We start from the raw sequence: 12,424 nt of genomic DNA, 5'->3' as shown, positions 1-12,424 counted from the left end.
TCCCCTCAGGTTCATAAAACTTGAATTACATTCAAATTTTTGAACCAATCTCAACAATCTTGTTTAAGATTTTATTTAATACCTCTGATCAAATTTTAATCTAACGTATCATAATATTTCACATGTCATAATCGATCAATGAATCAATCCGAGAACAAACTCAGCTTTCAACCAATCCGAAAAAAAAAACTCGGTTTTCATTCAATTCAAGTACAAACTCACCTATCAATTTTGCTAACTTTTTCAAAGTTCTTTACTTACACAAGTAAAATTATATATTTTATTCACACATATTTTTGCATTTATATTTTGTGTAACTAATATTTACTGATTTATTAGTTATATTCAAACCTCAATATATGTTCTATACGTAATGACATATAACAACCATGTCAATTGCATTTTTATTTCATTATGTATTATATTCTTATTGCTTAATGATTTCATTTATACAATTAAATGACAGTAATGATGAGTTCAAATCTTAAAATTGGATTCCATAAAAAATTAATTGTATATCAATTGTATACAATTGTTACACTATTCACTTTATGCTATTAATTTTTATGTTACTATTTGTTTAATACAAAAAGTTAAACAAAAACACATGCAAACATTCAAAATTTACTATTATTGCACGAGGAATATCCTTCGTCATACTGTAACTTCTAGAAACATTATACTAAATGTATAATTTAATAACTGTTATCTTATTGCTTTATTATCAAATTAAAGCATGTCCTACAAAACAAAAATTCAGATATTCACATTTGGCATGTATGACATTTATATATGTCGTCTTCTTCTCTACAATATCAACTTTCAAGGTATATTTTTTTTACTTTGAACTATTTTACTTTTACAATATATATTATTCAATATATGTTGCGACTTTATACCTATTCATTTTCTCAATTTATCTTATTCATGTTAGACCTTCACTATAAATTGTAAATATTCAATAACTAATTGCTTTGAGCGAAAAATTTATCAATAAGTTGTTGTGGGCCGGAAAAATTCCTAAGACAATTAATCATTATATTCTCAGATCATACAATTGATTCCGTCAATGGATATCCATCTCTGAACTTTTCAGTTCACATACAATCAAATGCTAAAATTGTTCTTAAGCGGAAAAGTATCCCCCACACAACTATCTTGATTGAATGACTCTTATCACTCAATTATTTTTTGAATAAGTGCCGACATAATAACCCAACTAAGCTTGGGGGCTTACCATATCATTATTCACTTATCTTTTAACCGAGTTATAAATCATTTTATTTTCTAAGCTTAGCCTGGATCATATGATCAGCAGACAAAGATTGGGGGCTATGATCCGTCACCTTATAACACGGCGTTAATTATCATTTATTCTTTACTTGTAACCGAAACTTTCATTACCGACTTAATGACCAAACGGTCATAACATGAATATCATTCATCAATTCTATGCCTATAAAAGGAACCTTCTATATCTAATCTCAAGAGGCAACATGATAAGTTCTATATCATGTCTTACATTCTATATTCATAGAATTATTCTTGTACATGTAGTATTACTCTTTTTCTATAACTATTAATAAGGAGACCATTAGTACTTTATTAGTTTTAAGATCCGTGCAAAGCATAGATGAACACATTAATACAATGAATCAATCTAGACTTGGATAAACAGGGAAAAAAAGTTAATACTTAATACAAATCGTAAACCACAAAATCTTCTGATAATGATTAACATCAAGAAGCAAGTTGTTAAACACTTTATAATAAACAACGTTTATTGTGTGATTTGATACTCTACCATTGTTATCCATGATCAAGACCTTTAGTCCTGAGCAATTATTTACTTTGGATAGCGTAATATATAACTGACTATGTATAAATACGGGTCTAGGAAGATAAACACCAACAGTTGATAAGATTTGTCTTTGTGATTTATTTATTGTCATAGCAAAACATAATACAATTGAAAATTATCTCCTTGTAAATTTTATCGACAATGTTTCATGATTAGGAATCATATTTATTTAGAGAATAAAAATAACTTGACTAATAATACAATTAGTTAATATCGCACATTCAATAATATGATCACCAAGTCATCTAACTTATAATCTTGTCCCATTACACAAATCAATTGATTGGTTAATATTACGCAAAAGCATGATCGGAACACCAATCTTAAGAATTAATTTATGCTGTAGAATACCAGAATAATTTAAGGAATTCAACATCTATGTACTCATTATGTATAATTTAGATTCCATGTTAACATCCTCATTAAAGATTGATTCATAACATAAATAAAACTTCTCATTTCCAGGGAGTAATGACATGATATGACTATTAACTTCTGTCACAATGTCAAGAGTGGGGGTTAAGATACTCCTATTTTTAAAATACTTAACATTAAAATGTTGAGCTAGAGATTAAGATAAACAAACATAACCAAATCTTGCAATGAAGGAGAATCATAAGGTAAGAGAAAATTGTCTGGTATTCTCACCAATGATTCACCATCAATATTATCTCCCACTAAACCATTGCCTAACTGAAGCAACCATTTAGCAAATATCTCTAAATCCTGAGCGCAACAATTTGAAGTTTCTCTAGAAAGGCTCATGTTGTCCCTTAATTGCAAGACATGGCAAGAATGCAATAGAATGAAGAATTGACGCATGCGTGTATAATGTCCTCCTAAGAACCATGTTGAATCACAGACAATATTTGGTGAAAGTCACCACCAAGAACAACAACTTTGCCACCAAATAGAACATTGGAATTAAAGCCATCAGTAAAACGAAGAACATCCCTCAAGCACTTATCTAATGCTTCATAGCAAAATTTACTTCACATAGGTGCTTAATCCCATATAATTAATTTTGCAGATGAAATAAGACGTGCCAAAGGTGAACCTTATTTAATATTGCAGATTGAATCTTGGTTAACACTTAAAGGAACTTTGAATCGCGAGTGAGCAGTTCGTCCATTAGATAACAACGTTGCAATACTACTTGATGCAACATTAAAACAATCTGACCATTCGCTCTAACTGAAGCAGATAATGAATTCTAAAGAAAAGTCTTACTAGTTTTATTGTATCCATAAACAAAGAATAATCCACTTATTGTTGTAAACTGCACAATATTGTGTCATATGCAGCCCTCTAGTAAGGATTTAATTGGTTAACAAAATCAATAGACATTGTTAACGACTCGTCCCTATTGAAGTTGAGCTCATCAAGAAGCAGAGAGTCATGAAGGTCAATTTTATTAAATTCATCAGGAACTGGCATATCAACAAATTCTTCAAGAAATCTACCATTGTTCGGTAGCAACTTCTTAAGTAAAAGATGAATATCTACACCAAAAAATGAAAAAGATGTTAATGATAATAGCACAAAATTCAATAACAAAACGATAAGAAGATAACAAGCAGAAGCATAACCAAATATAATTTGTTTCAATTTTAAAATGTTGGAACTTGAAGCTGACTACATCGATTACAAGAATAGATACAATTACCAAGTTCAGTTGAGTTCCTTCGTTGGTAATACAAAATATCATCCGCACAATGCTTCCAACATTGTTGCCATACGAATTCAGGTCAAACTATATTATTCGACATCAACAACATGGCAAACAATCATCTAATATAAGATGCAGATGCCCGCACGCTTTATTGTATCAGTAAATTCTTTATCATCTTGTAAAAGTCCAAGATCATAACATGCTTCTTTGTATGCTTCTTTATCATCTTGAATAGTGTTTAGGGCATTCTCTTCTTTCTCTTCTCTATCTCTTCGAGCTCTCTCTCTCAAAATAGGGGGAATGCTGTGATTTAGTTATGTTATGAGGGTTTATATGTCATGGACTTGGGCCATATGTGGGCCCATTTGTAATTTTAGCCCATTGGCCCTATCTAGTGCCAAAATCTTTAAGATAAGTGATCAGGTTTCTTTTTTAAATATTTTCTCATCACTCTTACAGTTTTAGTATTTTCACATGTAGTATTGGATAGATTTAAGCTGGTACAGTAATTTTTAACGCTGGTGCGTGTTTTTTGGCAATAAGATTATATTTTTGCGCTCAATTTATTTTCTAAGTTAAAATTTTCACTGGTAGTTTTCCAATTTATGAATTTTAAATTTTTAACCCCTTTATTCATAATTAATTTATTAATTAATTATTTATTATTTATCTGGGTTTTACACTACCTCCATGATTCTTTCCACATTTTGGACATACTACACCATCCTGAGCTTGGCGAGGTTGACTCCCTTGTCTCTGCCCCAAACCATAGTTATTGTTATTGGCATTACTGCCAAGTAGAAGATCGTCACCCCACTAATTTTCCATTCCAACGCTGAGGCTGTCCAGTAACTTTAAAGTCGCAATCTTGAGGGGCTAGATCTTGAATAAAATCCTTTTGTAAGGCCTCTCTACGGTTCGCTTGAGCTATTGTCGTCTTCTTCAAACATTCCTCCACCAGCTCACTTTTGTTCACCAGTCCAGCAAAGTTTCTTATTTCCAGTGGAACAACAGAATTCATCAATTCCTCTCGGAGTTCTCCTTCAAACTTCAAAGATTTTCATTCCTCAAAATCTGCTAGATTCCCTTGATAAATCTTGAAAAAATGGCACAAATCCTCAAACTTTCTAGTATATTCAACAACAGACATATTCCCTTACCTCAACTACATTAGTGCCATCTCTTTTGCATTACGAGTGGCTTTAGGGAAGTACTTTTTATAAAATCCTTCCTTGAAAATAGCCCACGAAATCTCATCATCCTCTTGTTACAGTAGGTGCTCCATACCCTGCCACCAGGGCTGTGCATCCCCTTTCAGCATGTAGGATGCAAAGTCTACGTACTGTCCTTCTGGAACATGTTGAGCTCACAGAAATCTCTCGATACTGTGAAACCAATTGTTAGGCTCAATAGCAACAATCGTACCCTTAAAGTTTGGTGGCTTTACTTTCAGAAAAGTAGCTAAGGTCATAGGTCAATCATTGTCTAGCATATCCAGGTCGTTGTTATCGTTGTTATCATTCCTCTCTCCCAAACGGTCAACTGCTCGGTGTAACGACCCAACTTTCGGTATATCATGATCATACTAGAAACTGAGTACTACCAATTTTCTTTCCTTAACTTTAGCTATTATTTATTATATAAGTCTGATTCATCGTTAAAACGTTGTTATTTTGTGGGGTATTTTTTGTAGAAAGTTTGATCTAAAGTTTGGGTTGATAAGCGGAATCATTTATAATAAATTCACAAATAATAAAAGTAAAACAGTTATAAACAACCACACATATGTATATCTCAAACATTTAATAACATACATTTATACAGTTATCTCTATGCAGCCTGCTGTGCTGCCACCGGAGGCATGGGAGCTACTCTACCAACGCCTACGTCTTAGTGCCGTACCACCTACATAAGTCACGGAGGCACCCCCAAGGGGTTACCGTGCGTGCGTAGGCCTAAGTGGTATGCCACGTCCTGCAGGGTGATAGTGACCTCACCCCACGGGAGATGAAACGTGTGCATCTCTGGACGCCATCGCTCCACGAGTGCCGAAATCAGGGAATTGTCAAAAGTGAAGTCTATGAGGGGCACTGTGTCACCGAATCCGGCCTCAACCAGATACGGGACGATGGCATTGGGTGGAGGAAGGGTATGACTCTCTCGCCGAGGTAGTAAAAGGTGAGGCCTCTGAAGAATAAAAAAAATTCATGCTTAAAAAAAAATTCAGCTAGATTCTGGTTTTTTTGGTTTAGTAATTAGATCAGCTTAACATGATAGATAGCACATTAGAGGTTATGCAAATATTTCTTTCTAACTTACAGCTACTTCTACTTAAGCACATACTTCGATATTTCTAGCCTACACATGTCTCTAAATTACATATTCCATACTAAGCAAACCCTAACTAGAACGTTATAAATACTAACAACCTAGCACAAGTAAAACAGAGTTTCAAACTAATAATTATGTCATAACCTTGCACAAGCAAATAGAATTCTAAATTCGTCCTAGAGACCTATCCCTAAACCATTTAACTACGTTTTTCCTCTTCAGGACTACCCTAACAATGGCCACCTACTTAGATTAAACAAACAGAACACAACTAACCTCGAAGTTGGCCACCCCGGCGTAATGCGATGTCTCGTTCAGCCTGTTGATGTCTTCGTCGTTCCCCGCCTGGCGTGCCATCACCGTATTAGTCTAAAATAGGGTAAAAAAGGGTCAAAGTCAAACGGAGGCCCAGAATGAAGCTGTAAATGACTTTTACTTATAGGCGCGGGCATGCCTTATCTCGTTTACAGTGTAACGAGATAAGCATGCGCGTATCTTGTTTACACTGTAAATGAGATACATGAAATGTCATCTCGTTCACCGTGTAAACGAGAAAAGACTGGGGAATTTAAATCGGTAAATATTTATTAAATTATTTATTTTGGTAATTATTATATTTATTTTATTTATTAAAATAAAAAATCCAACAAGGATACCCACTTTATCATATTCAATTAAATGGGACACGCGTGACCCTTAGACCCTGTACACAAAATTTCCACAGGTGAGGAACAATTTTTCTTTTGGCACCATAGTTTTACGTATGGCCATTTTAAGCTTCACGCCCGTGAATTGGGTTTTGCCTCCATATCAAGGCTGACATCCATAAAATGGTGCTGACATAGGTTGACGAACCACTCCAACGACGGCAGACGCAAAATGGGCCTCCTCGTGATAGGCACCTGCGAAATGAACCATTTCAGGCTCGACAGCAACAAAACAGACCAAGGCAGAGGCGGCACACATGAATTAGAGGGGATTCAGTCAAGGCTGCAAATTCCAGTGATAGCAGTCCCCGTACGCACATGCACTAGGCGAAGAGGATGGCATGGTAGAAATGTGGGGGCTTGGGATGAATATAAAAGGGGGAGAAGAAGGAGGGAACCAAGAGCAGATACGGTGGAAGTGAAAGAGAGACAAAAAAAGATCATTGGAAGGGAAAAAATTGTGTGTGGTTAATAATATTCTGTTGTGGTATTATAAAAAACTTCAAAAATGAGCTGCGACGGAATTAACGTGGAAGGGAATCTTTTGGTTGGATGAAATTCATATTATCGCACATTTGCTTCACAAGGTTAGTATCAGTGATCATATTTTGTCAATTATGTTAGTAATGTTGTTAGAACTAATTTTATTATTATTGAATGTTGGTTACAGTAATTTTAATTATGTTTTTCTTATTTCTTTGTTGCAGCCCATACGTGTTCTGACGCCTCATGGCACACTTGTTGATGTTTTCACGTTAGATCCGTCGGATCCAAGCATAAAGATTAGGAGGCAAGGGCTTGAACCGTATCTACGACGAGCAAAATTTTATTATGCTTCGTTAATCAAGTGTTTTGAGTATGACAATCCACTGATAAGCGCCTTTGTCGAAAGATGGCATCCCGAAATGCACACGTTTCACCTTTCTTGGGGTGAGTGTACCATAACATTAGAGGATGTCGCAATGCAAATAGGGTTACCTATTGATGGCAAGCTTGTGAGTGGTACTCTAAGATCATGGAGCAGGTTCCACCAGAGAGATATATGGCAATGGTGCCAAGAACTTCTTGGAGATGTTCCAGTCGGGCATATAGGGACAACGAAGTTCAACATAAAGTTGAAGTGGTTCAGGACTCGTCTTCAACAGATGCCGCTTGACCTACCAGATAATTCCCTTATTCAATATGCACGTTGTTACATTTTGTACTTGTTGGGGGGGGCGTGCTACTTCTAGACAAGGTCAACAACACGGTCCACGTTCGTTATCTTCTGCTTTTGGCTGATTTTGATGCCATCAATACTTATAGTTGGAGTAGCACCGTTCATTTTTAGTTATATCGAGCCATGTGCTTAGCAACAAATTACAATGTCGAAGGTATCGCTGGTTGTCATACGTTGCTTATGTCATGAATATACTACAGGCTGTCGTTCTGGGCACCAAATGTGACCACCCTGTATAGTTTTCCGCTAGCTACAAGGTGTGGTATCATATGGAATATCATGTTTATTGATGTTACGTCTTGAATTTTGCTTTAAGGTTAAGTATACAACTTATTTCAACGTCATTATTTTTCATTTGGTGGGCAAGTAAGAAGGAACAGAATGACTAACTATACTGAGCAACGCCTTCTGAGGCATTGCCTGAAGTTGGACAATCTACAAGTGGATGAGGTAGGTGGAAGCATTTATTGAATTGTAGTTATCATGTTCGTGTTAACATGTGTTGACGTGGATACCTTTGTGTGTAGTTCAAGTGGTTACCGTACATGGATCCTCGTATTCTGTCGAGAGTTCCTATGGAATTCCTCGGCCACCCACATGGAGATTTTTACACTGCGGTTGTGCTGCTAATATTTTTCAGGTGGATTGAGATTCTTAACATCGACAGAGTGTTGCGTCAATTTAGGGGAAAGCAAGGACCGTCCAACCTTCTGTTGAAATATCTTCACAGCTGGTTGTATGAGTCCTCCCAATCACCATAAATTTTAGTAATTGCCTTCTGCTTTGCGTTACAAACCTTCTTGTAAGAAACCTTGTAACTGTATGTTGACTCTACTGATCTTTGCAACACCTTTATGCAAATAGTCGCATTTGCATAAACCATGGGAAATATATACTAGCAAATGACATTGCTATCAAGTTGAGCATAATCTTGTGACATCGAACTTGACAAAAAATTATGAGGCCCTTCGTATTTTAGAATAACCCAAAATCTGGAAGACTTCGTCTTTCCAACCTGTACCGTCCAACAACACTGGTACCCAAACTGCTTGCATCGACATACATATCGAGTTTGATCAGACTCTACCACCTTGTATTTTGCACTTCTACAGATGTTGTAGTTCTTGATAGCAAGCATCGCTGTTTCTCTATTGAGAAACTTCAGTCCAATCTCTAACTCCATCTCACCTGACAAAGCATAGTTGCTAGGTCTGTCTTCCGCGGTAGTCGAGTTCATCACTACATGATTTAAAGACAGATAGTGGCATGGAGTACTGTTGGATACAGCACCACCCCACCATACCAACTGATTTAGCACGAATTGGAAGATCCTCTTGCGATAAAGCGGTTGAATTTCGGGAACAACTTCTGCTTCTTCACCGCTGTCATCTTGAATGTCATCTTCATCAGATGTGGCTACCAACCCATCCGTAATACCTTCTGGGGATGCAACGCAGTTGGAGGGGGATGGACGTGCATGACGATTTTCTATATTCCGTTCTGGCGTCACAAAGGCGTTAAAGGTGGGACTACGGGCTCTACGAATTTTTTGAAAGGGCATGAAATCTTCCGATCCAAAATTTCTAACCTGCTCCACATTATTAGAATTAGAGGAGCTTCCGCAAACATCTTGAACATTCACACATAGTTCCAACGAATAGATACTTCCAATGCTACGATGATAAGAAAACATCATCAAAATATGTTGGTCAGATTTAATTTGCATTTTCTGATACGCAAACGATTTTGCAACTGCAATTGGCATTCTGTAAGCTATCTTCGTGATTTTCTTCTTTCCAACCATACCGGTATTCATGAGAATCAAATTTTTCAGCTCTTGCAACGATGTTTGTAGCGGGATAATTATCCAAAGTAGATCATCACAAACAAATGTAATACCTTCAGATGTATGAGAAATTTCTCTATTTGGATATACGATGAGATAGACGTTTTCAGAAGGCATAGGCACAACAAAATTACTAACTACCGTATTGGATATACAAAGTGAAGTGATGGAAGAAAGATTGTGAAGGTGGAGGAGGGATTGTGGATATGGAATACACCATAAAAGAAGTGTGAATTCCAGGTATCATAGCACACTGGTTGCCACAACAATTTATATAGCGAAATCCGGAACCCATTTCGCGTGTAGTACACCTAACTTGCTCCATTTCGCATATAGTACCCATGATTTGGAGGCCATTTTGTGCCTGCCCCCTTGATTTGCTCATTTTGTGGGCGCTGGTGGTGTCTTGGCTCCAATGCCCCAATTTGTGCTCACTGGAGGAGAAATGGCTCTGCCATGTCAGCCCCATTTTGTGGTTGCCAGCCTTGATATGGAGGCAAAACCCAATTTGTGGACACCAAACTTAAAATGGCCATGCGTATTTTTAGAACACTTTTGATTCCTGCGTATTTCGAAAATAAATGTATTTATTTTATTTATTTATATAAAAAAAACCTTTTAAGGAGAGCTTTTTTCTAAGTTTTCTTTTAGGATTTAATGTTTTTTTTGGTCCTATTTCATTATAATTTTTCTTCAACTACTCACTTGCAATATTAGGATTTTTATTAATTTCTTATTCTCCGTAGTTGTTTCTCCAACTTTTAGCTTTATTTTAACATTTCACATTTTTCTATTTTTAATTCAAATATTTATTTTAATAATGCTTTGTAAAAAGTGTTGGATATGAATGGCTAAACAATTGTGTTAGCTCAAGGTTTTTAGGGATTCATGAATGTAAAATCCGGTTAATTGATGACTAATTAACCTATAAATTAAAATATATTTTAGAAAATAAGAAATCAGATTTTTATGGTTTAATATGATAGAGAAAATTAAAACAAAAATTTTGACACAAATTTTAAAGAAATCGGCCCAAAATTGGACCGAACGGGCCAAATCGGACCAACCAGACCCATGTTAGGCCCAAGGCCCAGCCAAACCTCACTTAATTAAGAGAGTTCAGCACTTTCTCTCCCTCAAACAAACATACACGCTGAGAGGGAAGGGGAGAAACTTAAAACCCTTGTTCCAAATCATTTCAATCTTCAATTGATCATAACTCTTCGCTTCGAGCTCCGATTAGCGCACCGTTTGCAGCCACGCGACCGCGGCGTCGAACTCTACAAAATCCATAACTTTATTCTTGAGGTAAGTCAAGTTTTCTTCTTCGAATTCCCAGCCCTTAGTTTGAAAAATTTTGGATGAAAAGTGTTGAGATTTTTTAGTTTTGATGTTATAGGATCCAATTAACTTGAAGGGAAGGCTTACTCTTGCCTCCTTGATCCTTGTGTAAAGTGAGGTTCTCAACCCTAAGATAAATACTTGGAATTTTGCGATTTGAAGGTTGAGTTATTGTGTTTCGGTGTGATATTGTGGCTTAGGTAGTGTATATATGTGTATTGGGACTTGATTGATGATTTTGGAAAGCTTTGGAGTGGAGCATTAAGTTGGAAATCTGATCTTGGAAGCTTTGAGATCCTGAAAGTTGAATTCGGAAGTGTTACGGGTTGAACGGGAATCGGCAAAGGTATGGTTTCGGTTTCCTTTATCTAAAATGTAATGTGTTGTGAAAACTTAGGCTAGAGACCCTAAGATAGGATTTGAACTATTGATGTTATTGATTGATTGAGATAAATTGTGTTGTTATGCATGTGTTTAGTGGATTGTGGGATGTTGATGTGATTGTTGGAATACGTGGATTAAGTTGAAAATATGTGGATAATGATAGAATGATTGTGAAATGTGATAATTATTGGCAAAGCATGTAAAGTTGTATGTGATATGGATTGATATGTTTAATTGATGACAAGGTCGAGGCTCTTGTTGAGGATTTAATGAGAGGTTGGAGATGCTTGATATTGAATGGTTGAGTTTTTGTTGGTTTGGAATGAATTCGGAAGTATATGTTTTAGAAATTGGGAGTTTATGAACTTTGGTAAAAATGAAATTTTGATGAACTTCAACGGATCATATCTCAAACTATTGTTTTTTGGAATTTGATGCTGTTTATATCAAATGAAAGATGATTTTACAAGCTTTAAAGTGGTTTAAATTTGGTGAAAATCTGAATTTTGTGGAAGGAGATATGATCGTTGAAATTTGGGGCATGAAATCTGAATTCTGTGAATTCTGTAGAATTTGTGATTTCTGGTTTGTGTGCGCACGCACAGCCCTGTGTGCACGCATACCCGGTGGATTTTTGAACCTGTGCGCACGCACAGCCTTGTGCGTACGCACACACGAGAAAAGGGCTACTGATGGGAGCGCTAGCACGCCCTGTGCACACACACATAACCAACGAAGTTTTACAAGCTGTGCGTATGCACAGCCTTGTGCGCACGCACACGTTGAAAAGGACGTTCTATTGATGGCGCTAGCACGCCTTATGGGCGCACTCAACAATGGGAATTTCGCTTTCTGTGCGTACGCACACTTTCGTAAAATACTTCTGGGCGTGCCCACGCACACAACCCTGTTCTTTTATAAAGCTTTTGTTTTCAAGTATTTCACTTTCCCAACAAGCTTGTAACCTTCTGAGACACTTTTTCAAGCTTATAAAACCTCATTTTCATCCTTTAAATCTTAAATCAATATAAAATGCCTAGTGATTGAGAAGAAGCTAGGGAAG

General features: G+C 36.3%; 1 protein-coding gene across 1 annotated transcript; it reads right to left on the bottom strand.

Moving 5' to 3' along the window:
- Positions 1-8,685: 8,685 nt before the first annotated feature.
- Positions 8,686-9,753, bottom strand: LOC148549449 (uncharacterized). The gene has a single exon (XM_088495745.1). It carries the CDS (start codon positions 9,751-9,753, stop codon positions 8,686-8,688), a length of 1,068 nt encoding a protein of 355 aa, XP_088351871.1.
- Between the last annotated feature and the right edge of the window lie 2,671 nt (positions 9,754-12,424).

Source organism: Arachis ipaensis, chromosome B8 (genome assembly GCF_059453495.1).
Source record: "Arachis ipaensis isolate K30076 ecotype BB chromosome B8, ASM5945349v1, whole genome shotgun sequence".
Taxonomy (NCBI): Eukaryota; Viridiplantae; Streptophyta; class Magnoliopsida; order Fabales; family Fabaceae; genus Arachis; species Arachis ipaensis.
This window is presented reverse-complemented; position numbering and strand designations above follow the sequence as displayed.

What these genes read in the sequence shown, in the direction of transcription:
- LOC148549449 (XM_088495745.1), bottom strand. Translation starts at nt 9,753, where the DNA reads ATGCCTTCTGAAAACGTCTATCTCATCGTATATCCAAATAGAGAAATT.